Source organism: Neopelma chrysocephalum, unplaced genomic scaffold (genome assembly GCF_003984885.1).
Source record: "Neopelma chrysocephalum unplaced genomic scaffold, ASM398488v2 Primary Assembly neopelma1_59, whole genome shotgun sequence".
NCBI lineage: Eukaryota > Metazoa > Chordata > Aves > Passeriformes > Pipridae > Neopelma > Neopelma chrysocephalum.
Genome location: NW_020897714.1, coordinates 14,096,918 through 14,124,762, shown reverse-complemented (window position 1 = coordinate 14,124,762; position 27,845 = coordinate 14,096,918). Strand labels below are relative to the sequence as shown.

General features: G+C 38.8%; 1 protein-coding gene across 9 annotated transcripts in view; it reads left to right on the top strand.

Moving 5' to 3' along the window:
- The window catches only part of ANKS1B (ankyrin repeat and sterile alpha motif domain containing 1B), a 423,694-nt gene that overhangs the window by 237,181 nt on the left and 158,668 nt on the right, over positions 1–27,845 (top strand). For all 9 annotated transcript variants that reach the window (XM_027679966.1, XM_027679964.1, XM_027679965.1 and 6 more), the window contains one exon: positions 18,393–18,491. In XM_027679966.1, coding sequence (XP_027535767.1) covers positions 18,393–18,491 — 99 coding nt within the window. The remainder of the gene's footprint in view (positions 1–18,392; positions 18,492–27,845) is intronic.

The following is a 27,845-nucleotide window of genomic DNA, read 5'->3' as shown; positions in this document are numbered from 1 at the left end:
CTGCTTATGTGGTTGATTTCTCTTTCTAACTCTGCTTCAAATATATATTTGTTTAAAATGCATTCTGATTTCCCTCGTTCTTCAAAAATAGGAAATGGAGATTCAGGGGGAAAGAGAATGAAGAAAACATTTGCTAGCACATGCAGAAGCAGCCTGGTCCATGGAGAATGCATAGGACAGTATATCTAAGGGTCTTCTCTGTGGTCAGCTTTTGATTTGGCTTATGAGTTTGGGGCAAAATGCTTCTTTATTCCCTTAATTATCTGGCTAGGACATTACATATTATTGCTGGGCCACATATATGAAATCAGGAGAGGACTCATGGATAGAAATATCTGTATATTTTGAGTTATCTTGTGGACAAATATCTGCTTGTGTCTAACCTTTGCTAGTCCAGATTTCTAAGTACCTGTAGCTGGAAAGCACAATTTCTCAGGAGGGGGTCAGAGGTAGCCAGATTGCCTGAGGAATCTCATTGAGTACCTTCAGTTAAGTTCTGAATGAATTCTGTGGCAAGAATTGGACTCAAGCTGAAAATAGTGCAGAATAACAAAACAAGTATCTAATAATTGTTAATATTTTATGACCCAGCAAAATGAATCAGGAACATTTTTCTGTGTATGAGCTACCTAAGTATAATTTGGAATTATTTTAATCTTTAAGTCATATGTTTTATTACTTCTATAAGCCAAACTCATGGCAGAAACTGTTTCTTAGCATTCCTCTTGTATCCCCTGGAGCTACCAGGGTACCACTTATCTTTTCTCTTTATTTCTGAGGTTCTCTGTGTCTGACCCTCTCCCCCCAAATGCACTTGGTTTCTGGGATCTCTCTCTGCCTTACCCTTCCTGCAGGCTGGGCTCTTCTTGTGCTCTCCATGTCCTCCTTTTCTCCATTTCCTCCTTCCTCAGTAAAATTATTTTATGTCCTTTTTTTGACTGCAAATTAAAGGAAGGAGAGAAGGAAGGAGGGGAGGAGAAAGGGAGGGAGGAACAGCAGGAGGGAAGAAGGAAAAGAGAGGAAGAAATGGGTGGAATAAAAGAAAACAAAGAGGGACAGAGGATATCTGCTTCACATCTAATTTCTTTTACTGACTTAAAATGTTTTAACTTGGTTTAAAAAGCAGAGGGAGATTTAACTGAACGGTTTTCACAGAGATGTTCTTGTCACTCACAGCTCAAACTGAACAGAGCTGTTGATGAGTGAGAGCTAGTTTGCTTGGCTGGGCTTAAGATGACTCATTGCTGAAAATTGGCCATGCTTTCCAGCATGCTTTCTAGTACCATATTATTCAGATTTTTCCATTTTCCAAGGTGTCTTAGGCTTCTGATTTACCTGGACAGCTAGCTACCTGTATGGGCCATTCACTTAAGAGTTGGACTCGATGATCCTTGTGGATCCCTTCTAATTGGGAATGTGCTCTGATTCTGTAATTCCGTGAAACTGTGACAAACTTTTCTGATAAAACTGTTGCACTGAAAATCCTTTGCTACACATGTGGAAGGGAAGGAGCAGACTTTGATTTGCTGAAGTGTGAGTGTTCACAGCTAAAAGTGAATAGGACTACAGTTGTCCTTCGAATAAATATACAGATAGATACTAAGCAGTTATTGAAGTGGAAGAAAGCAATCCCTGCATTTAGGCATTGAGAGCTAATAGATTTATTTTTTTTAATTCTAGTCCTAATTAATCCTATTTTAATTATTTATCTGTATAATGGGTATTAAAATGCCACCTTGCTTTGAAGGAGTCTTAAAAAATACATTAATTCCTGGTTTGGAGCTGTCTAATATTATTTCAATGAATGTCTAAAAAAAGTCTGAAGAAAGTGAGTCATTCTTACTGTTGAGGTCTTCAATGGGAAACTATATATAAGACATGGACCCACACAGAGAATGATAAAGGCTAAAAAAAGAATTATCAGCTGCCTTACTTTGTAACTACCATCCATCCTCCTGTACTGAATTCTTGGATTATTTAGAAATATAATTATACTGTGTGTATGATGCCATGTATAATATGTAACCTGGGGTGAAGGGTGCTTAGCCAATGTTAAAGAATCTGCATTCTGGTATTTTGTAGCTTTATGACTTTGCAACATTCCTATAATGTGTAGTGAGGATCAGCAGCTCCTATTTTGTCTGTTTTATTCATTGCAGTAACTTTTCCTTTTAAAAAGGTGTACTGAAATCTAGAAATTATATCAAGTGAAGTTATAGTCTCCCACAATCTTGTCTCACTAGGTTGAGAGCATACAGTTTTATTATCCAATTTGTTGATAGCACTGTTCTGTTTGGAATATTAGAGGCAGAAGGGACAAGGGAAACTCACAAGTCTTCACCAGGACTATTAGGAGAAATTTTTTTATTGCAAAAAAAAGTTAAATTAGAAAAAGCTAGCTCAAGATGAAATGTGTAAAGCATCAGTAAAACAGTTGCCTTGAATTAGGATAGTGGGAGGCCCCAAAGAATCCCAAACTATTAGTTGTTGAATGCAATATCCTTCTGTAGAAGGGAACAGGTGAAAATGCTCATCACAGTAGCATCAGGAAGAAGGGTGCCAGACAAGGTAGACTGACTTACATAAAGGTTTCCTTGTGACTGAGGGACATGAATTACTAGAGTGTCAGATTACTGCACTCTGACAAAAGATATCCCAACATGCATACTTTGAAAATCAGCTGTGAAGCAACATAGCAGAATCCTTCCATAGTGTTTTGGGACTGAATCAGTCCACGTACTGTTAATACTACCCTAAGAGTATATCAAACTGTCCTCTCTCTAATTTTGAAAACATTAATTCAGATTTTTAAGAAAATGCAGTAAATCTATGGGAAGAATAATCAACTCCTCAGTGAAAAAATAGAACAAGTTTACCCTTATATAGAAGACTCTTTAAAGCAAATACTAGTTGCTAGGTGGGAGGGATAGTTCAAAGGGCTATATCAAGATGCTAGGACTGTATGTATGAGACCAATATGTGATTTTAAATTTCACAGCCAGTACTTGCTTTGGCTGAACACAAGTTACTTAGTTCAATTTCTCTGAAAAAGCTTCTTCAAATGTATGGGTTGTTTATTTTTTCCTTTGTATTCACTGGTAATATAAGATTATGCCTGACATTACATATGCAAGTAATTTATGCTGGTGTAAAAGTGGCACCTTCTGTGACTGTTTGTAACTTCTAACTACTCAGGTATAGGTAGAAAACGGCACTATGGTAGTCTAATTACTGCTTTTGTGTTATATCTGAGGTAAACAATACAAGAACGTTTGTAAAAGAGTGAAAAGGTGTAAAGAAAGCAGATCATGTGAACAGAAAGAAAGGCCACAGTATTAGAACTATTTCTGAATACAATATGTGGATGCGAAATAGGTTGCACAGGAAGAAGAAACAGATATGAAGAGAAAAAAGGACCAGAAAGTAGACAGTTTACTCTCTGGCTTACACAACCAGAAATCTGATTTTGCATTTGTTTGTTTATTGAATGTGCTTGTTTATATTTTACATTTCAGAATTATAAATGTTATTGTTCAGTGGCAAGATAGTTAAAATCTGTGGGCAAACAATTTTGAAGCCTGTGGTAATTAATATTTTATATGAGATCCTGTCAATAGCTATAAAGGGGTTTTTTATAGGTTCTGGGGAACAGTTGCTGCATTTTCCATAACATTGCTAGATCACGCTACATCAAATGCTGCTGTTTAATATTAAAAATATTGTCATGAGTCAAAAAAGAAACACTAAGAAATGCAGTGATCGGTGAATCACTACAGAGTGCAATTCTTATGTATCAGTGGCTACACAATTGTTTTCCAAAATGGAACCTTGAATTTTTAGATAAAATTAGCATAAATGGAATGCGTTTCTCTCATTCTTTGGACTCATTCATCAGGTTGAAAGGGATTTTGAGCAACATGAAAATTGTCCCTGCCCATTACAGGGGAGTTGAACTAAGTGATCTTCAAAGATCCCTTCTAACCCAAACCATTCTGTGATTGTGGTTCTATAGAATCATAGAGTTATTTAGGTTGGGAAAGACCCTTAAGATCATCAGGTCTGACCATTACCCTAGCACTGCCAAGTCCACTGCTAAATGATGTTCCTAAGTGCCACATTCACGTCTTCTAAATATATCCAGGGATCGTGACTCAACAACTTCCCTGAGCAGTCTGTTCCAATGCTTGACCACCCTTTCAGTGAAGGAAGTTTCCTCATATACCATCTGAACCTCCTCTGGTACAACTTGAGGCCATTTCCTCTTGTCCTATCACCTGTAATTTAGGAGAAGAGACTGACTCCCACCTGCATAAAACCTCCTTTCAGCTGGTTGTAGAAGGTGATAAGGTCTTCCCTGAGCCTCCTTTTCTCCAAGTTAAACAACCCCAGCTCCCTCAGCTGTTCCTTGTAAGACTTGTGCTGCAGATCCTTCACCAGCTTCATTGCCCTTCTCTGGACTCGCTCCAGCACTTCAGTGTCTTTCTTGTGAAGGGCCTAAAGCTGAATCCAGTATTCAAGGTGTGGCCTCACCAGTGCCAAGTCCAGGGGGATGATTCTAAATATCCTTTCTTCCATGATCTCTACCAGTTTGGGCCTGTCATCATAACTCAGTTTTGAAGGGAGTGCTTTTATCTTGTGGAATATATCTTCCCAAAATTAATTTGTAAGAAAGCTAGTCCAGGGCTTCTGCCATCTCTGCAATACATTAAAAAGAAATGCTTTCCAGGCATGATATGTATTTTGCTTTTCTGGGCAGTTTTGACCACTAGCAGAAACACTGAATCAAGAAGGAGATCTTTCATTTCACCTAGTATGGTCATACTGATGATTCTTGAGAACTGGAGCCTCAGTTCAGATTCTCTACAATGTTTCTGAGGAGTGGGGTCTGCTTGGTGCTGAACATAGGCTTCATGGTGCAAAGCAGTGATTCTTGAAGTCACTACGTGGGAATAGAAACACATCCAAAGGTGATGCAGTAGTCCACATGTGATGTGTTGGATGACCAGTGGAACGATAATCAATCCTCCTTTATGAGAAATGCATCTCCCAAATTGTTACTGGAGAACAATAGCACTGTGTAGTGACATAAAGCGCATGGGATCGCATCAGAGCGATCTGTTGGTTGCCGTGGTGACGGGAGTGGGCCTGCAAAACCAGCCTCCTGGCTGCTGAGTTGGAAGGGATAAGAAAAACACAGCCCACTTCCCCTGTGAAATGAATTACAAGAACAAGCAAAGGAAGAAAAGAAAAATGTCAACCCTTAATCAAATGTTCTCTTATTTTTAGAAAGGGCTTGAAGAAAATGTAGACCATCTCTGCTTACCTCGTGGGCTTCAGGGATTTGGCCAGTAATATCTCTGTAAATACTGTAGAAATAAATCACAGTGGTTTGTATAAGAAAAAATCACATGTAAGAGATATCTCATCTGTGTGCAGTGGGAGATGACAATCCTACCATTCCTTGTGCTTGTCTTAGCAAACAAAATCTGTAAGAATATATTAAAATGGTTCTCAGTATAACAACTATATTTGGCAGGCAAACTAAATACACTAATTTTCACCTAAAGAAAGTTAGTATATTCCAATTTCTTATTAGCTTACAATCTTTCTTACCTTTTACCCTTTTCTGCACCACTACATATCAAAAGCAGCACGGTGGACTGAGAAATACACTTAGGCATAACAATTCAGTGGCACATAGAAAACACCATTCATTTTTCAATATTTTTCATTTTTGGGAGCTGCTTCATATTTTATTATATTTAGTAATATTAAGCAAAGCAGCATGTCCAGTCAACCTAACAATCTCTAATTACTAGCAACTAGGTCCTGAAAATTATTTGGTCACCTGAAGGTTAGGCAGTGCCTTGATTTTGCAGTGCACAGGGTGGACTCCAAATGGCCAAGTGAGGCCTCCAAGATCATAATAAAAGCAACACTGAACTGCAACAACTGGTGAGCATCATGATGCTTGACCGTACAGTTCCTGTCTCTGGGAGCAGGATGTCTACAATTGAATTAGGCAAACGACTCTGTGTAACTTAATAGGAAGAGAAAGGCAATTAAGAAAAGGGTTTGCACTGGCAAGCAGAGGAAACCAGTGAGATGCTCCAAAGCAGGAGTTATATCTGAAAGTTTTGCCTCCCTTTGCAGCCCTGCATTAGACACCATTTGTAGGCTGGATTTCCTGTGCTGTTTCCTTGATCTTGACATGCAAGTCAGCCCTTTGGATAAGAACATCTGGCTCACTGTTTTCTTCCAAATTACAACAGAAGCTTGAGCATGTAGCTCAGAAGTTAGGATACTTGGTTGAAAGAAATAGAAAGTCCTGAATTTTTAGCTTTTTCTCTGCTTTTTATATTTGGCAGTCACTGGATGTAAACTTAGAAACATTTCTAGCAATGGCACAAGAAGACTGATTTACCACAGCCAGCTGTCACTGATCTAAAGGATAACGTTCCTTTCTGGCTTACTGACTAACCTTCACAGCAATTTAGTTTCAGCAGGACCAATGAATGATTCCTCCTCAATCCCAGAGTATCCTTTCCTATTAGTTGGTTCCTACCTTGCTCTTTTTTAAGGAAATGTAAGTATGAGAAAGAGAAGTAAATCTGATCTCTTACATTCTGCATGAATACTCTGGTAGGTTGGTTGTGCTATGAGAAAGAAAGATAAAACCATTCTTCCTCCTTTTGACCCATTTTTAAGAAAGAGCAGCAACCAATTCATGCTGTGCTCCTGTGTTTCTGCCTTGGGTGTGCTCTGAGGCTTCCTACCAGATCAAGCTCTGATGACATCTAAGAGGTAAGGTAATGGCCCATCTTCGCGAACGAAGATTTGGGGAAAGGTCTTTTACCTTTCCAGCCTGCGCAATGGATTTTTTAGGTGAGACACAGCCTGCGCTGAACTGAGCCCACCCTTTAATCCTAAGGTTCATCTGCCGGGGCCAAGCAAGCTTGGACAATGGCAGTGAGGTCCTCTAAGAGGAGGACACCCTCAAAAGACTGATGTGGTTTCCTAGCTGCTCTGTCTGCTCCGAACAGAGAGCTTGAACACCAGGCCACTCAAAGGTAAAGCTGCCAGTGTGAGCAGGATTCAGTTGCAGGCAGGAGGTGAAACAAGCACTTGAAGATGTCAGTCATAACTTCAGGGTGCAAGTGGGTGAAGACCGAAGTATTTTCTTGAGCATGTTTTCCTTGATGTTATTTTAGAGGCCCTTTCTGGGAATACCCTGTTTTTAAGACATGGATTCTGCTCAGAATTTTAGAGTCAAAGTCTTTGGCTCTGGGTTTTGTGTTCTCTGGGGTGATTTGGGTGGCTCATATTTTAAAAAACATGACTAGGGTTGATAAAAATATGGGGAAGGAAATACTTCTGTAAGACGTTCTGGGAGGTGAACCGAGTTTTTTCATGTCATGGAATTACAGAATAGTTTGGGTTGGAAGGGATCCTAAAGATCATATAGTTCCAACTCCCCTGTCATGGGCAGGTACACTTTCCACTAAACCAGGATGCCTAAAGCCCCATCCAACGTGGCCTTGCACACTGTCAGCAATAGAGCATTGACATTTCCTTTGAACAAACTGTTCCAGTGCGTCACCACCCTCACAGTAAAGAATTGCATCCTCATATCCAATCTAAACCTGCCCTCTTTCAGTTTGAAGCTATTGACCCTTGTCCTGTCACTACTTACCCTTGTAAAAAGTCCCTCTCTGTCTTTCTTGTAGGCCCCTTCCAGGTACTGGAAGGCCTCAATAAGGTTTCCCTAGAGCCTTCTCTTTTCCAGGCTGAACAACCCCAACTCTCTCATCCTGCCTTTACAGGAGTGTTTCAGCACTGTGATCATCTTCCTGACCCTCCTCTGGACTAGATCCAATAGGACCATGTCCTTCTTATGTTGAGGGCTCCAGAGCTGGATGCAATATTCCAGATGGAATCTCACAATAGAGGAGGAAAGGGGCAGAAAGACCTCCCTTGACCTGCTGGCCACACTTCATGCAGCCAAGGATATGGTTGGCTTTCTGGGCTGTGAGCACACATTGCCAGCTCGTGTTTAGCTTCTTGTCAAACAATACCCCCAAGCCCTTCTCCTCAGGGCTGCTCTCAAACCATTCTCTGCCCAACCAGTATTTGTGCTTGGGATTGCCCTGACCTATGTTCAGGGCCTTGCACTTGACCTTGTAGAACTTCATGAGGTTCCCATGAACCCACCTCTCAAGCCTGTCAAAGTCTCTCTGGATGGCATTCCATTCCTCTGTGTTGACTGTGTTGTTGGCAAACTTGCTGAAGGTACACTGAAGCCTGTTGTCCATGTTACTGATAAAGCTGTTAAACAGTGCCAATCCCAGCACCATCCCCTGAGGAATACCACTCATCACTGGTCTCCACTGGGACATGAAGCTATTGACCACAAATCTTTGAATGCAACCATTCAGATAATTCCTTATCCACCAAGTGGTCCATATGTCAAGTCCATGTCTCTCCAGTTAGAGACAAGAATATTGTGTGGTTCAGTTTCAAATGCTTTGCACAATCCAGGTAGATTACATCAATTGTTTTCTGTTTTCCACCAGTGCTGTAACTGCATTGCAGAAGGCCGCCAAATTTGTCAGACATGATTTGCCCTTAGTGTAGCCATGTTGGCTGTCACCAATCATGACCTTATTTTATTACAAAAGTTATTTTGTTATTTTATTATCACTCCTAATTTATTACACAACCACCAGTGCTAGCTCCAAGGTTAAACAGAACTGCATGTTACATGTAGAGAAGGTATTGAGCATTTTTGTTATCTCTGAAAATATCATCTTTGCCCCTTCCTGCACTCAGCAGCCTTACACACTTATTGGAGAAGGGAATATTTTTTTGAGAATTTAGAAGTCTGTTAATTAGCTCACAGTAATATTGATTTTTAGAGTCGGTCCTTTGAGAAATTTAGCATCTAAGCTAAATAGCATTTATAGCAAGTAATCTGAATAATGGTACAATATAGACTCTATGGAATTTTCATTACTCAAATGAAGTGAAATTATCTTCACAATATAAATTCAAGACATTAAGATGTAATTTAGGTAAGTATTCATAATTATTTTAATTGTTATGACTAAATAGGTAGACAGAGTTGGGTCAACAATGTTAATAGTTAAGTGGGCCAAGTGCAACATCAGAGCTAATTTTTTCAATTGCCACACTATCTGTGCAGCTAATTTGCATGTGACAATTGGGTTGGTTTTAATGAATTGGTGCGTCAAGGAAAGAGGGGATAAAAATAGCAGAACTTCTTCCTACAAGGATCCTTGTCCCAGCTATCAGTATTGTTTAATTATCACTATAGTCTAGTTAACTATTCCTGTTGTGTGAAAGGTCTGTGACTATATGATCATTTGAATGTCAATATTTGAAAAGCTTTTGATAGCATTGGTTGCTTCAGGTTCACCTCTGAAAGAGCCGAATGTGAACCAGAGATCTTTAAAACTTAAGTCATATGGGAGTCGGATCTGTTGGGACTCCTTTTTAAACTGGCCCTACTTACATCACCTTCTATTTTTATGGATAGGTTGCAAATTTATACTGAGAATTGCTATCACTCCACCATTATCTATGAGTGAAATGGCCTTTTTTTGGTTAACATTTCAGTAGTAGTTTATTATTACGTCCTGACAAAATGACACTAACACGGAAAACTTCCTTCCAGTTTTCTCTTTGTTTTTGTGGGGTTTTTAATTGCTAAGAAAGTCAGAAATGTAAAGACTGACAATAGACCCAGGTGAGGATTGAGAATGAGTATCAGTAGTTTTAAAGCAAATTAATTTTGGAAGAACGTTATCAAATTATTATTTTGGAATCTGCATGGTCCTTTCTTCCAAACATATTTTATAATCAATCTCTTTCCCCCAAGACAAAATTCCAAGTTTCTGCAAGGGAGTTTTCTAACATAGTCTTGTCAGGTTTGTAGATGAAACAATTTCTGGAGTATCTTCAGGAATCTGATAAATCTTTATGACCTGAAAGTACAAGTTAGGCATTTAACTCAATAATCATTCTTACAGATCTTGTTTTCATGTTAACAGTGGCAATTCTAATGAGAGGCAACCTTTTCACTTATACTGAAGCTTACTAAATTCTGGTCGTTTGCCAGTTCTTGTTTGGAAATTAAACATGTGATACATTGCCTGAAATTTTTGCACTAATAAGAAGCCGTGCTTGTTACTCAAAGCTAGATTTCTGTGGTCATTTCTTGCAAGTCACTAAGAAATAAACTCTTTTACCTTGTGGAAAAGCTATGCTGTGTTGAAAAATTATAAACCTTTTGGCATATGATTCAGATTATGAAAAAGTCCTGATTATTCAGTGTGTCCTTAACCACACTGTGAGATGTCTCCATTTTTTTCCCAGGCAGTTTAGATGTCAGCTATTTCAAGGGGATACAGTTTGGAAGGATATTTGGGTTAGATGAGTGAGAAATATAGCAGTTCAGACTGAGGAGGCTGGTTTAAGTGAGCTATTGAGGATGTGACTCAACTGCCCTTATGGGGGACTTTGACTTGTCAGAAATTAACTGGGAGCATCACACAGCTGGTACAACCCGGGCCAGAAGATTTCTAAAAACCTGGATGACAACTTTATGGAACAGGTCCTAAGGGAGTGGACTCAGAAACATGCCCTCTTTGATCTGCTGCTTGTCAACAGAGTGGATCTCATTAGCAAAGTGGAGATTGGTTGACAACCGTCTTGGCCACAGTGACTACAAAGCAATTGAGTTTCAAATCCCTTTTGACAGGAGGAAAAATGCCAGCTCTGGACATGAAGACAGCAGACTTCAGGCTGCTCAGGGAATTAGTACGCAAGGCCTCCTGGGAAATGTTTTTGCAGATGCTGGTCACTTTTCAAACATCACCTCCTAAGGGCACAGGAGCAGGCAATCCACAAATGTCAGAAGTCAAGCAGGTGAGGCAGAAGGCCAGCTTGGCTGAGCAGGGATCCTCTCTTGAAAATAAGGAAGAAAAGGAAGGTGTATGCACAGTGGAAGCAAGGTCAAGTGACATGGGAAGAATACAGAGAGGCTGCCTGCTGCTGTAGGGAGAAAATTCATGCGGCCAAACCTCAACTGGAGTTGAAGCTGGCCAGAAATTTGGGGGACAATAGAAAGAGTTTTTTCAAATTCATTAATGTCAGTAGGCAGTATTGAAATGTCATTGGCCTGTTACAGGATGAGGATGGTCACCTCCCAAACAGGGACAGAGACATGGCAGAAATGTTTAACGATTTCTTTGCTTCTCTCTTCAACATGGATGATGGACCAAGGGGGTCTCAGTGCCCTGAGCTGGAGGACCGTGACTGCGAGAATGATCAAATCCCATTGACCCTGAACTTGTATGGGATCTGCTGCTCCAGTTGGAGCCCTATAAATCTATGGGGCCTGATGGGATACATCAAAGAATGCTGAAAGAGCTGGCAGATGTCATCACAAAACCACTTTTGAGGATTTTTGAGTGGTCTTGGGAATCCAGAGAGGTTCCAGCTGAGTGGAAGCTCACAAACGTTGGCCCAGTTTTCAAGAAGGGCAAGAAGGAAGACTGTGGAAACTCCAGTCTCAGTTCACTGCCTGGTAAAGTTATGGAGAAGATTATTCTGGGAGGTATTGAAAAACACTTGCAGGACAGTGCAGTCATTGGTCACAGCCAGCACAGCTTTGTGAGAGGAAAGAGGAAAGTCCTGCTTATCAAACCTCATTTTATGACAAGGTAACCCACCTAGCTGATCAAGGGTAGCCAGTTGATGTAATCACTTTGAATTTCAGTAAAACTTTCGATTCTGTCTCTCACAGGATCACTCTGGACAAAATGTCCAGCACACAGCTGGATAAACACATCATGCCATGGGTAAGCAATTGGCTCACGGGTCGAGCACAGAGGGTAATAGTGAATGGGGTGACATCAGACTGAAGACCTGTCACTAGTGGGGTTCCACAGGGCTCCATCTCAGGCCCTGTGCTCTTCAACATCTTCATAAATGACTTGGATGCAGGACTGGAAGGGATACTAGGCAAGTTTGCAGATGACACAAAACTGGGAGGAGCTGTTGACTCCCTTGAAGGCAGAGACCTTGGCAAATTAGAGGACTGGGCAGTCACCAGCCATATGAAGTTCAACAGGGTGAGTGCCGGATTCTGCACCTGAGACAGGGCAACCATGGATGTGTGTAGAGACTGGGGAATGAGATGCTGGAATGCAGTGCCATAGAAAGGGACCTGGGGGTCCTAGTTGATGGCAAGTTGAATATGAGTCAGCAGTGCCCTGGCAGCCAGGAGGCCAACTGTGTCCTGGGGGACATCAGGCAAAGCATCACCAGCCGGTTGAGGGAGGGGATTGTCCCGCTCTGCTCTGCACTGGTGCTGCCTCACCTTGAACATTGTGTGCGGTTTGGGGCACTGCAATAGAAGAAAGATATTAAGCTCTTAGACAGTGTCCGAAGGACGGCAATGAAGATGGTGAAGGGCCTTGAGGGGAAGCCGTATGAGGAGCAGCTGAGGTCACTTGGTCTGTTCAACCTGGAGAAGAGGAGACTGAGGGGAGACCTCATTGCAGTCACAACTTCCTTGTGAGAGGAAGAGGAGGAGCAGACACTGATCTCTTCTCTCTGGTGACCAGTGTCAGGACCTGAGGGAATGTCCTGAAGTTGTGTCAGGGGAGGTTTAAGTTGGATATTAGAAAGAGGTTCTTCACCCAGAGGGTGGTTGGGTACTGAATGGGCTCCCCAGAGAAGTGGTCACATGACCAAGGCTGACAGAGTTCAAGAAGCATTTGGATGATACTCTTGGTCACATGGTGTGACTCTTGGGGATGGTCTTGTGCAGGGTCAGGAGTTGGACTTGATGATATTTTGTGGGTCCCTTCCAACTTGGCATATTCTGTGATTCTGTGATGTGCTTCATAACAGTCCTTGTTCCCATTGGTACTAGATACCTGCTCCCTTCCTTCCCAGTTATGCATTTGGGGTGGCAGGACTAAGAAATAATAGAGCTCTTTGGTGCTGTTAATCTGTTTTGTATCTCTGACTTCAGTCTCCAAGCATGTATAATGGAAGAACATTCCCATCTGCTCCTGCCCTCCCCCCACCTCTGAGTGGCAGGAATGGTGGTATGCTCCAGCTATGTGTACAACCTACCATATTCTCTTTTTTCTTTTCTGTGCCAGGTCATATTTCCTGCAGTCCTGTAAGCCAAAGTATGAGGCCTGTTGTCCCAAATCCATTGAAATCTATGCTCCTGCAGTGCCAGGTCTCAGTCAGGGTGAGATTCAGTGCAGTACACGTTGGTAGAGATATTGGCAAGGCACTTCAAAGACCCACCAGACCTTGTCTGTGATACACATACACCCTGATACTACCCGCTTTTATGTGTTAGGTGCCACCTGTACCAGCTCTTCAGAGTCCCTAATGATCTCATTATGTTGATATTGTAACAGATTACAGTTGAGTGGCTGGGAGAGGGCAAAGTGGAATGTAAAGTGCTCCCTGCACATTGGGAGTGATGCAAGCAGCAGTGCTGCCCCATCAACACTGTTCTCACCTCAGAAGTCATCCTTCCCATACCAACACCAATTCTATTCTTTGTCAGATCAGTTTCCAGTACATCAGAAGCATGAGATGTTACCAGAAGTTGTTGCCACCTCCAGTAGCGCTTGGTATCTCCAGCTGACCTTGGTCTCAATAATGGCTGCAGAGCAAGTGAATTCAACTCAGTCTGATGAGTAGCAGCTGTTACACAGCTTTGGGTACCAGATTTACTAGTTTTCCTCCTCTAGCTGATAGAGCTGAAACTGAAAGAGCCAGCCTATAGCCAGAAGTCCCCCAAATCTTCTGTTTCTTATGTAACAGTCTTTTAGGGAGAAAGAAAGCTTTAAATGTAAGATCAATTTGTTCTTTCGCTTTTATTTTCAGTCCGTTTTCAGTCCATGTACATAAAATGATGCATATGCATGTACCTCTCCAGCAAGATATTTTTTCCCAGAACTTTGCAATGAAAATCTGTGAAACCTCTTTCCAACCTTTATCAGGTTTTCAGTGTATCAGGCAAGGTGAAAAACAATAGTAAGACCAAAAATCATATGCAGATGGTTTGTTCCCCATAGCTCATGTCTTCCAACCTCAGTAGCTGAGTTTTCACATAAGTCTAGAGATACATCTCCCGGCTATTTTAAAGCTTCTGTACCATTTTACTTAGGAGACAGAACCAGACATTAGAGTTTTTCGTGGCAGTTCTCAAGCACAAAAAATATACGAACAAAGATTTCAAAACATAGGTACAAAAGGAGAAATGGGAAACATACAATCATGCCTGCCACCTAATAAGTTCTTCTAATCACCATATTTTATTATCTTCAGGGACAAATCTTCAAAGTGCTTTTGTTGCTGCAGGAGATAGAATGCATATGGGCTGCTGCTTTTTTTTCCCAAGAAACCTGAAAGTTGATCTGTTTTGATAGTAAATGAAGTTGTCTACAGGTTTGTGAAACTTGTGGTTTGATTAGATTTTAGAGGTTCTTTGAGCAGTTTAATGTATTAATATTAGGCTATTTTTAATAGAGTATTTTTTTAATAAATCTATCATATTCCACATTAAGTTGTGTCTAAAGATTTCATATACATATATCTGTACTTAAATACATTTGGAATCTTGTATAAAGGACTAATCCAGAATTTTTGGCAAAGTCTCTATTCAGGTCGAAAATGCCAGAAATGATTTTGTTTTGAACAACCTAAATAAATGCCAGTGAAATCTCTATCTCATAACGTACCATTATGTATTTTGTTCTAAACTTATTTATAGGAACTATCTCAGAATTTGGCAAAGTTTCTGGGTTTTTTAAATTATGTTGTTTTTCATATGCCTCCAGTCTCCCACATGCAGAGTCATTTTTCCTTCGTTCTTGAACCCAACTGTTCTGTGAAACTACTGCCTTCTTACTCAGGATATTGGCTTCCTGTCTGTGCTTACAGGGAAAAAGATTATGATCTTCAGAGTTGTGCAGAACCACAAATCTGGGGGGTGCAGGGTTTGAGATATACTCTTTCCTACTTGGAACTTCAGAAGCAGGATCTTTCCAACTCATAAGACACGAATTTCAACAGCTGAAGTGAATGAAATCTGAATCTGTCCTAGAATAAGCAGTTTTGATATATTCTTGTGACTTTAATTCTGAGATATTTTCCTTCTAACTTTTTCTGTAGACTTAAGAAACTACAGTATCACAAAGTCTCTTATGTTTTCTGTAGAAAAGCATAGTAAGCCCAACAGAGATTGCTGTCCCATATTTCCTGTTATAAGAACCTGTTTTGTATGTAAGCGTATTGAAAAATCTCTGGACTCAAATTCTCTAGATGTCTACTAGGATTTTTTTTTTGGCAAAAGTTTCAGCTAAGGTAACTCAACTATTTTTAAGGATGAAATAATGTGAAAAGACAGTCTTGCATTCATATTAATTTTAATTACATTTACCATGTCATCTCTACAAAGTTAATTGAGATTACATTTGGCCCAGTTTATAATAGATGGAAGCTAAGAGCAGGGAGAGAATTTCTCCTCTTTTTTCTACTCTGCTGTGAAAGGAAGTTACTATTCCTTTACTCTTAACGTAGGAGGCTATGGAAGGAGACTGGAAGAGCACAAGAGGAGTAGTCAGGTAAAAAGATAATCAGGGACTAGGATTAAGGGGAGAATGGGAGTAGATACAAGGGAGACAGGACTGTTGGGGACTTGCTGTTTCTTTCTTTTCACAAGTATTTCTGCAGACCAAACAGCAGCTTTCTAATACTATGAATGTATTCCTCTGTGTTAACCAATGGTGGATTATACTGAGTATCTACATTTTCCTGTTTGGTTTTGTGGAAAGATGAAAAGTTAGTTTAGTTCCATGGCAGGCAACAATAAAGTCAGTTTTACAGGAGGGATGAGTGTCTGCTACTGTTGACACTTAATGTTGACACAGCAAAAGCTCCAAAACCTGAGCACATTAAAAGACCAGGTTGTTGCCCTATTAAACTAGAAACAAGGAGGCAACATGAATTCCACGCTTTCCTGAGTTTTAAATAGTTGATTTTGTAACCTTGATATAGCTTTAAAAAATACATTAAATTATATGTAAGGAAAAAAATAGCAAAGAATTAATAAAGTAGTGCTTTCTTTGCTAGGCAGCAGCTATGTGCAAATAGACAGGATTTTTCCTGTGCCTGCTAGTTTAATTGAGTTTTAAACATTGCAGTATTTGAATCTGGATGCCAAGGTTACTGACACCAGTAAACAGTGATGAGTACGCCATGATTGTGTGTAAACATCATGCAATGATGAAAGGTGAAATCTGAAAAGCAGTGAAGTAAAATGAAATTAAAGCTGTAAGCAAAATAGCTGCATTTATTAAAATGAATGAAAATGTGTAACCTTTGTTTTGGACTGGATTCTCAGTTTCCTTAAATCCATTTATGTTAGCTATTTCCAGTATCTGGAGAATCTAGCCCAAAATGGAAGGCTTTTTTCATGAGTTCTTCCTCTAAGTTTACAACCTCCTTTAGGTTATTTAAAAGAGAAAGGCAGAAAGGGGAAATTATATTTTGTATGTGTTTACTAGGGAGATGAAGGGGATATTAACCCCACCTCATCACTATCACTATTTGCACAGTCTGTGCTGCATGCACTCTCATCGTGTGATCTGCTTAAACCAGCATGATTGCACAGCTTCTCCCTTTAGAGCAGGTCTCTGCCTGCCCTGTTCTGAATGCTGTATGAAGATTCTTTCAGGGTATGATCTGCAGACTCCTAGTCTTAAATCATACCACTTACTGTGAAATATAATTTTAAATATAGTAGCTTTACAAGGTTTCCATGACTGCCTTTAAAAGACATCTCCCAGATTTTTCAGGGTACTCTGCAGAGCAGCACTTGAGAGTCCTCAAAAGTACCCCTGTAAACTAATCAGTCCATCTGAAAAGAGTGAAGATTTAGCAGCTGAACAGGGTGAAGTGTTGCATATTCCAGTGTGCTTTTTGAAAGAAATTCACGCTGCTTTGGGACAGGAGATTTGATATTCAGAAAGAATTTATATCCTTTATAAGAGCCCTGACTCAGCAAAGTATTTAAGCATGTTCTGTTATGCCCCTATTAGCTTTTCATTTTGCTGCTTCTAAAGAGCTGTAGTGAGTCAGAAGCAGCAAGCCAAATGGAGAGGGAGAGATGTTTTGCTCACATAAAACCTATTTCATGATGAATTAAATGAGTATGAATAATAAGAATTTTTGCTTCTAGCAAATTAGTGTCACGAGACTCCAACAGGGCTAAGAGATCAATACAGGTCATCTGTTTTTTGCAGGTTTTGTTTTCAACTCTAATAGTTGGAAAATTTTAAAAAATAAAATATATATTAAAAAAAAAAAAAAAGCTGAGTTTTTATCTGAAATGAAGAGGTCAGAAAAGGAGTCCAAGATTGCTAGCCTACTTTAAATTATTGTGATCTGATCCCTGGCTGGAATTCCCCTTTTGGGCTACTGCTTTGCCTGCTATGATTCCAAATAGTAACTGCCAGCTCATCAAGTGTATCTTAACCTTCAAATGCTGAACTTACTCTAGGTGATGTCAGACTCCTTGAATGTAGGAATTGTATTATCCTATTTCTGTAGCTCTAGGTCCTCTCCTACTGCTAGCAATTCCTAAGAAATGCTTGAATCGTGTAGGCTTATTTTATGAACTTTTGTGAGCAATTATTTAGTGTATTGTTTGAACAGATGGTCTTTTTCAGCTATTTGCGTGTTAGGAATTATTTGACCTGCCCACAAGCAGATAGAGAAGAGCAGTGACAAGTAAAGTTAGGGTTGTATGGTACAGTTAAATTTAGGGGGTATGTATGGGGTCTGTTGATACCACTCAATTTCTTCATCGTTTTATTAACAAGGAACTAAATAATTTTATTCTCATCCACTCTGTTCATCTTATTCTGTTTTAAATTTTTTTCAGTCTAGAGAAAAATGAACATCATGTATAGCTGAGTGAGGTAGGAGGTGAATTGAAAAATTGAGAGCTTGTGAATATTTCTGTAGTCATGTCCTTGGTTCTAGTCAAATGAAAGAAGGTTCACATCTGGTATTTGACTTGAGTGAGAGCTACAATTTCTCCACTGGCAGTGCTGCCAGCAGTATAGTAATTGTCCATGGGTTCAAGCACCTTCCACCATATTTTGTCATCATGAAAATGAATGCAATAATCAGTAATTTATTATTCTTGTCAGATGCTATAAATTAAGCAGAGTATTATCTTTTAAATGCAACAGAAGGGCTTGTTTCAGGCTATTGAAGGCATCTGTTATTTTTTCATTTTTATTACACCATTTTTTTCCAATTTTTAGGGAAGCAACGTGATGGAGGACCAGGATCTCTTGGAAATAGGAATCCTTAATTCTGGGCACAGACAGAGAATACTCCAAGCAATCCAGCTTCTCCCAAAGGTATAGTTTCTGTTATTATCCAGATGAGGGAACTAACTTAACGTTATTTAAAACATTTTTTTGAATGGGGATAAACATAACTCTCTACTGGTTTTGTAGATGTGTTTTTTGCATATGCAGCCATGGCATAAAATAATGTCATTACATTGGACTCCCTTTATATAGATATAGTTGAAAAGCAAAGGAAAGTAAAATCTATAATTTGAAGTGATGCTGTTTCAGCTTTGTTTTAATTATTTTGGTTTTACAACCTGTTGATAGACTGTCATTACAAATGTGTAAATAAGGCTGTTCATGAATCCTAGACTGTTTGTCTCTTACATAGCAGTTACCCTGGAAATATTTTGCCCTTCATATAAGTATTCTTAAAAACATTGGATGAAAAATTGTTTTCCTAATACCTGCTTTTCATGTTAGATGCAGAGATTTCCTTCAGGTTTCATATTTGATTTGTTGCAATGTATATGAATTTTGCTTCTCAGCTGTGGACAGAATAACTTGCAATCATTTTTCCGATCATTTTTTGTGCTAGCCAATTTAAACTGTAGATTTTAAAATCGACAATAGAAAGAGATTGCTCTTACATTCTGCATACCAGAATATATCAGTGGAGGCTTCTACTACCATTCCAAACAAGAGAGATAGTGGACCTAGCATAAAATACCACCATTTTAATTAGGAAAGCTGTATAAGGAGAATGAATGAAGAGTAGGAGACCCCAGTAAGGCTCAGAAGGCTGCCACATATGATAGCGATACTTCGTACAAAATACTGGGACCAGAATAAAAACAACTCTAAAGTGCATTGAGTGTTATGATAGCAGCATGGGTAAAATAACTGAGATAAAGATTAGTCCACTTGCAGCTTCATATGGCTGGAGAATAAGAGTTATTAAAGGACTTTTGAGCCTAGAGCATGAAGCTGACGTTGCTGGAAGAGGCTTTTTGATGCATCAAGGCTTACTGGATGGATGACTTGTAAAAGAGAACAAGGGTTTCTTTTGTATGGTAAAATCAGAAGTTGCTAAGCAATATCTTTATCTGAAGGTGCTAGTCAATCCATACATACTACAATATGAGTCTAGGCACTGAAACACGAAAGATCATTAAAGATAATAATTTTCCACATACAATATTAGACAAATGAGATAAAGGGTACAATTAGTAGAGTATATAAAAGTAGCATTGGATGAATTACAATTGACATTAAAGATTTAACTGTGATTTTTTTAATTTTTCAGCAATGCTATCATTCAAACAAAATTTTTGTAATCTTAATCCAAGCTTGTAGGTGATGATATACTTAATCCATTTTTCATATTTCTTAGAGAGATCAACTTTCATATATTCTTGTTTACATTTTTCAAAATTAATGAATAGACTATTAATATGTCAGCATCTTAGTGCTATCTGCACTCGGTGGCTGGTGTTTATGAAAATATTGTTAGTATTGTCTGCTTTTGGAGATTTCACTAATGCTGAGACCAGATTTTGTTATAAAACTACAATCGAGGTATTTTTATAAAGTTTTTTTAATGTGAGAAAGGACATAATCAGGATCTAGAGGTACTCTTGAAACCAGTTTAGAACAAGATGGTTATGCAGTTACTTGGAAGAATTCTGGATGGCTTGAAGCATGGGCTGAATAATGGTGACGTAGTTTTAGGCATCTTCCCTGTTGAGCTAAAAAACCCCAGTCCTTAAGGACCATGTTTTTAACATGTCTTTGATGCAAAGTTGTTACACCAAAACAAAGGCAGTCAAAAGAAGCTGAAGCTGTGCGTTGCATTTCTTCACTTAAATGACTCAGCAATGTAAAAGAGCTTACATAGTAAAAATACATAATTTCTTATACAAAAGTGAGTTCTTTTGAAGGCACAACTGTCAGAATAGTTATTGTAAAGTAAGACACGCAGGTATCCCCAGAAATGCCAAGGCAGTGGAAAGAATTCAAAAAGTTTATTTAGAAGGCCAGAAACTTACAAAATTCCTGACAGTGCAGTTTACGCACTGGGCCCCAGGGAGAAAAAGGCGAGTTACCACCCTCTTAAGGCCTCTTTATCCTCTCTGTTTCTCTCCTGCCTTCCCAAGGCCTCTCTACATGTCTGTTAGGGCTATTTCTCTCTGGCATAGGAGAGAGATAGATAACATAGCTGTCTCTGCCACCCCCTCTGGACTGCAGAAGGCAAAAAAAGCATCTAACCCTCTCAAGAAGGCACTTTGCAGGCTTCCTAAGTGAAATCAAGAATGTCTAGCTTTTCTCTTACAAATTCTTCTGAAAGGAAACTATCCCTACAGTTATGGAGCCCAAAAGTTGGGATAATGGGAAGTTTTATTTAATGTAACTCACCCTTGCTGTATTCACAACAGTTTGCTAAAGACATAAAACACTTCCACATCCTGCAGTGAACTGTGGAACATTTCTGTATATTTATTTGTTTGTTGTTAAGTTCAACTCTGTCATCATGCATTCAAAATCGTATATACCATCTAAATACTTTAAGACCTCAAACGATAATTGGAGTCACACTAATTTGAATCTCATTAGATAAAAATTCTTTTAGTTTGTTTGTTTTGAACATTTACCTCTTTTCTGTTCCTCATTTAATTTAAAACTTGATGACTCCTTGTTTTTTACTACTTAATAACTATGCTGATTATGTTATTTTTAGTTTTACTATTAATGTTTCTTGTCTTCAGATACTTTGTAGCTCAGATTTTGATGTGGAAGTTAAACGCTTTAAAAAACATCTGTGGAACAACACTTCCTTAAAGCCATATACTCAGGCAGCATTGAATAAGCTTAGAGGGTAAAAATCAAGTATCAAATCTATTTTTAAAGCTCTGATCAATATTCAGCTCTACAGCTTGGAAATGCAACAGGCATTTAGTAGCTGGAAGGAAAGACTGTCTTTTTTACTCATAATTGCTGCCTTCCTAAAGAGTAATGAATTTCTATATGTCAAATACCAGTATCCTGATTAGAAACCATGCTCCAGAGCTTGAAGTAGTTTTAAATAGGGAAAAAACACCCACATATTTGTCTGAATATAGATAATTAATCATTGTAATTTCTTATGCACTATTTAACTGGTATAAAAAGATATGTTTACCTGGATTTCTCAAAATATTTTCCCATGATGATTCTGTATTTGGGGAGAACATTTCATAAGAGGGTAAACTGATATGTTCACCAATAGGTAGATAGAGCTGAAATCTTTCAGTTAGAATTCTTCTTTTCAAAATTTCCTTTATTTTTGTTGGATCAGAGCTTGTAGCCCAAATTCTTATCTTGTACCAATGTAATTTAGGTTATTCAAGTTTCACATTAATATTAACTGGAGCACTTCATGGCTTATTATTATTAGATAAGGTTAAGACAGTCCATTAGAAATATAATTTGTAAAGTTAATTCTTGAAGTGGAAATATTTTATACATGACATCAGTCTTAGAGCAAATTTCATAGCAGAGTTTAATATTGCATTTAAGATTTTTTGTGTGAAAAAAATGAAATCAATAAATGTTTTGAGAAGGATTTTATATGTTTTATTAAAATGAGAAAAGAGTTGTGTGCAATGTATGCTTAATTGACTAAGAAAATAATAGCAGTCATGACAAAATTTTAGTCACATTTAAGTTCCATAGGAAACTTAGGGAGCATTGTGAAGTTATTCAGCATCCCAACCATATGTGCAAGTGACTTCTCAGTGGGTTCCTCAAAAACTAATATTTTTTTTTTAAATAACAATTATCCTAGCTTATCTCAGAACTTTTCAAAGAAAAAGGATTGGTTTTGTGTGGGATGCTCAGTGTATGGCTGCTTCTCCCAGCACATAATGGGAACATGTTCTCTCATTTGACAGATGGAAGAAAGATGTTAGCTGAGAGCAGCTTTCTTCTGGCTTCAGAGCTATTCTTAAAGCAGCTTGTTCCTTCCTGCACAGAGAGGTCTCAGTACAAAGCAAATTCAGGAATAGCAGTGGTGTGCAGGCAGCCAGCCTCTTTTTTGGGTGCTTTGCAGAACTAGACAAGAAGTAGGATTTGATCAGGCTATGAGTACATGCTGTCTGTGAGTGGTGTTGTATGAATGGTAAAGCTGTGCTTCCAAAAAGTGCTGGACTTATTACACATATTTAACACTCTTCTGTGCAAGCACAGTAAGTCTGGCATTTAGGAAAACAGAACTACTGTGCATATGCTCATTAACTATGCTGTGTATGTAACAGAGAAAGACCACATCATGTGTTTGCTGTTGCTATGTTGCTATTCGCTTAGACACCCCAGAGCTCAGTAAGCTGATTTCAATCCTGGTGTTTAATTATCTCCCATTTAGCACTTCCATTCCTAAAGACAGTTTCCAAACTAGGAGATGCTGCAAAATGATGTCATAATGTTTATGACCATTTCTGGCTGTGACTCCTTGCTTCTGGTCTGCTGGAAGTGAAGATGAAAAACAGAGGTCAAAGGAAGTGCTTTCTACCCTGCTGTTTTCCCTCCTTCTTGTGCCTCTGGGATTTACTTTCCTGGTTTGAAAGGAGACCACTCACATGCTCATTACACTCATTACAAGACCTTTAACCATAAGGACAGAAAAAAAGTGTTAGAATCCAGCACAACACATGAATTTTTTAACTCTGAAATACAAATGTGTAGTCTAAATTATTTAAGTAATGCAGCACAATAGGAGTGGATCAGTAACACAAAGCAGTTAGATGTATGCATGCTATAGTTCAAGGTGTTTACTTCAGATTAGCTTTAGACTGGTTCCATAGACCAAATACCTCCTCTAGGCATGTGCTTCAAAACTACCTGATGAAAGGAGTATCACAAACATTTTCCTTCTTAACTGAGCCTATCAGTGAGCCACTCTAGACATGACATGCTGTCATTTATCTGTATCATGTAGATAACAGTAGCATGCTGCTGGTCCTGCCACCATTGCCCATACATATATCTTACTTATCTTCCTGCTTCTTTTATACTTTCTTATTTGTGATTGCAACATCTACTGATTACACTGAGAATAGTCAGCAGGCAAGGAAATACACTATTTGAGAGAAAACACTGTTCCCTTTTTTTTTGGTAACCATACTAGGATGTCAACCTGAAGGACTTTTTTATGAGATCAAAGGCCATAGGTTCCACTTAGTCCACAAATTCCAGATTTAGATCTCTTAAGATAACATTATATGCAATGGATATGTCCTGAACTGTTGCATTCGTTATCCTCAGTAGCACTGACTGAGAACTGTTCTTCCCTTGTCCCACACATATTTGATGAAGAACTAGGAAGTCTCTTCACTGTTCTGGATGTGGAACTGTTTATACTTCTCCAGAAAAAGAGAAAGAAAGAAAAAAAAGAAAAAAAAAAAGAACATGTTTTCCTTAAAATTTGAAATACAGATTCCAACTTCATAAACCACAGAAATTACAATTCTGACAATCTTAGGCAGGAAACTCTGAACTAAGTCTGGATGTACCACTGGGGCAAGATCCTGAATCAAGTAGAGCTGTGAAGTGAGTGTTCCTGTACCATCTTTTTCTAGTAAGGTCCACAAGAAGACAGAAGGCTTTTGATTAGCAGAAAGAAAAAAATATTATAGAACACAAGCTTTAGTAGTTAACTTTTAAAATATGTGCCAGGGTAGACAGAAGAGAAAACCAAAAGGTTTATATGGAGTTCTTCCTCACCCACTGTGTCTCTGCAGTCAGGTCCCTGTTTTCACTCAGTGTCTTTTTCAGCAGCAGCAAATGCAAGGTCTTCTCAGGTCCTTAGGGTTTTGTACTTGTCCTCTGCAAAAGCTGCTCCTCTGCCTCTGACTGCAGGCTCAATTTCTGCCCAGGCACTGCAGGCACAAGCTCCACATGGTCCTACTGTGCCAGCCAGGCCCTCTGATCTTCAAAGTGTCACTCTTCTGAGCTTCTCTTTCAATGATCCAGAGGAGGAATGATCTCCTCTTCCAACAACATGACTCCAAGTGATCATATTTGTAAAGTACGTAATATGTAACAGACAACTCACAAATACAGGGGGGAAAAAAAAGAACTGATACATCCAACATTACAATAATCCAAAATTACTTAGCTTGGTAGTTTATAGTTTCATATAAGTTCTAAAAAACACTGCTCAAATCTCTTGGGTGGGCCAGTGGTGTAAAAGAAAGCACTATATGCTTGCTAAAAAGATCTTTCTTCCAAACCAGCATAAGCATAAAATCATAGCCATCATTTAAAAAGCAGTGTAAGTCAAGTAATCTCATCCTTCTTTTACAGTGAATAAAAAGCTTGATTTTAATACACATAGTGTTAAGATCCACCAGATAGTGATATTACCTGTGGAGAACATAGTATTAATTCCCCATCTGTCTGAGAAGATCAGAGAAAAATGGCAATAGTCCGTGTTACTGAATTCACCTTGATGCTTCTGGTGCATGTGATTACTTCGAAGCTCTATTTGTGTTTGACTACCTTTTAGAGGCAAAAACTTAAGTACCTTTTGTCCTAATGTAAAATATGGCATATAATCACAGCAGTGATGCACCTTTAAAAAGTCTGTTGTACAGACAGTCTCTTGTGAAGGCTTTCTCAACCCATTAAGATGCTACTTGGCATTACTATTTTATTATGAGAAACAGCTCTTTCTGGCTTCTGCTTTATATTAATTTTGAAGGAAGTGATACTAGTAAAGATCAATAGGACCTAGTAAAGAAATCTCATATGGTTTGTGTCTTCTTCCTCGCTCCTTTTTATGATATTTTCGTAAACATTTCTTTTTCTCTAAATCCTATGGGCTTCAATTCCTAGCCTTTTCTACAGTCAGCATGGAAAAATCTTCTGCAGTGAAAGAGCTAACATTGGTATTGTTCTCTAAAGAACCAAATTAATTAGTAGTAGTGTCTGCGGAAGAACAATACTGCCCCTATTTATGAGCAGTTAATATTTGAAACACTTGAAGTCATGACTTGAAGCTCAGAGATTTTACACTGATCTGAGTCAAACAGTATGCACATTGCTTAGGTGTTTGACACCACTGGTGCATATGTTGTAGCTGATGCAACATGATTGAAATATTATACGTGGAAATACACTCAGTAGATAGGAGGGAGTTCTTCTTTCAGAAAAAAATCACGGCAAATAACATCAGGAAGGAAGCCTACAGGGTCTAAATGATCTGAGAGGAGTCTAAGATAATCTCAGAATCACAGAATAAAGTGCAGTATAGAAGAAAAAATAGTCTAAGAGCTATGACCTGTTAATGAGGACTGGGATAAGATGCAACTAAACTGGAATTCTCATAAAGTAAAAGGACAGCACTTCCAGAGAGATACTTCAAAGAGTTTTTATTTCAAAACTCAGTAACATTTTACATGAAAAGCAGATGCTATTAATGATACTGTCACGTCTAGATAACCAGTATATCTGCCAATAAGTATGTAAAAGGAAAACATTCAGCCAGCTATGAATGACAGTTAATAAACTAGTTGATGTTATTAACAGACAGAAAAAGACCTTCCCATACAAGGGGACAGATACTGAAAGTTTATCAATTTTCATATACTGGACACATTTTAGAAAGTCTCTTTTTGATAAGAGGGTGTTCTTAGTTCATGACAAAACAAAATATTGCTTTTGTGATGAAACTAGTAGTACATATTCTAGTTCTGAGATTAATTTTCTGTGATAGGAACAACTGTCCTGCCATGGTGGGTAGGCTCAGGGAGGGGAGTGGGAGGGAGCTCAGGGGGACAGTGGGCAGGGAGCACTGGGACAAGGCAAGTAGGGCAGGGACAGTGGCAGTGACTCTGAGCAGCTACATCCCAGGGCAAATCCACAGGACATCCATAGGGATGAGAATGGGACAAGGTCACTCTGGAGGGTGACTCAGTGGTTGAGGATCAGCAGGGTGCATGGCCAGGCACAGACATACCTACAGCATAGCTCAGGCAAGTGTCAGGACATGGACCTGAGATCACAGGCAGCTCCTGCAGAAGGTGGGGTGGCCCCACTCTTCTCCCCACTCTTCCTCACACTGATCCAAGGCTATGCAGCTGCAGTACCTGCAGCATGGCCTTGAACAAAGGCAACCAAATCTCTGGGATAGGAAGAGGGAAAATACTTGCAGAGCATTCTGCTGCCAAACAACAGGCCAGTGTTTCATGTAGGCTATTGTATGACCAAATCCAAACAATGAAATTGTCAAATCTATTTCAGTTGTTCTCAGCCTCTTGCTAATTGGATTGTTCACCTGTGTTTACTTGCTTGCAGCCATATTAGAGGAATATCTATTTTAACAACCCTTATATTGAAGATCTCCAGTGGGAATTGAGAATTTAGAAACTTACCGTGCTGTATTTACTTTTCAGAGGCTGTTGGGTTACCAAAATTACAGACCAGACTGCATGGGTTTTCTCAATCAACAGGTCAAAAAAAAAGTCATATTAAAATCAGAATTTATTAAAGGTAAAGATCAAGTAGTAATAAACAAAAGAAATAATTTGCATAACATACCCCATCTGGATACACTGAAAATTGTTTTGATGGTGCTTTGCTTTGCTTTGTTAGACAAAGGAAACAAAAATACCTCATATTTTCCAAACTCATTTATTCCTTGTTGGCCCTGTATGTCTTCATATCTTCTCTATATAAGATTTTTCTTCTTCTATTTATCAGGTTCTTGCTTTTCAAGTGTCACCTGTTTAAGCATACCTTGTTTAAAATCAGCTCTTGAAATAAGCTTCCTAGGAGTCAGAGCTCCCAAGATCCTCAATGTTTTAGCAGTCTGCTGGACAGATTACTATCAATCTAATATTTAAAGCAGATCTGAATGATGATGAAAGAAGAATTTGCCATGCTTTTGACATAGAATGATTTCATTTTAAATTAGGGTGAAAATAAATTCCAAAATGTCAGGTTCAACAACAAAACTGAGCTCTTACTTTCCAGTATGACTCCTTTGTTACAGGAATGACCTGAAAGGCTTAATTCCTTTTGTTAATTATATTATTTCTCTTGTCTTTCCTTTATGATTTAAGATAATGGTTTCACTACATCATTTAAATATTTTATACCCAACATCTGCAGCAAAAGAGTAAACTGTCGTATTCACGATGCAATGTGCCTGCATCACTGCTCTCTGATACTGCAGGAAACCAAGATCAAGATCATGACATGCTGGCTTTCTGCATTTGAACAGACAGATCGATGAGCAGTACAGCGGCTTTCAAATGCAGACTTTAATTTTCTTTTCTCTGCTTTGAATTCAATTTATATTTCAGATAAACTGTGAGAAATAAATTGGTTCAGACAAGATATTAAGATCAGAATTCTCTCCTTTTGAAATTACTTTGTCACTTA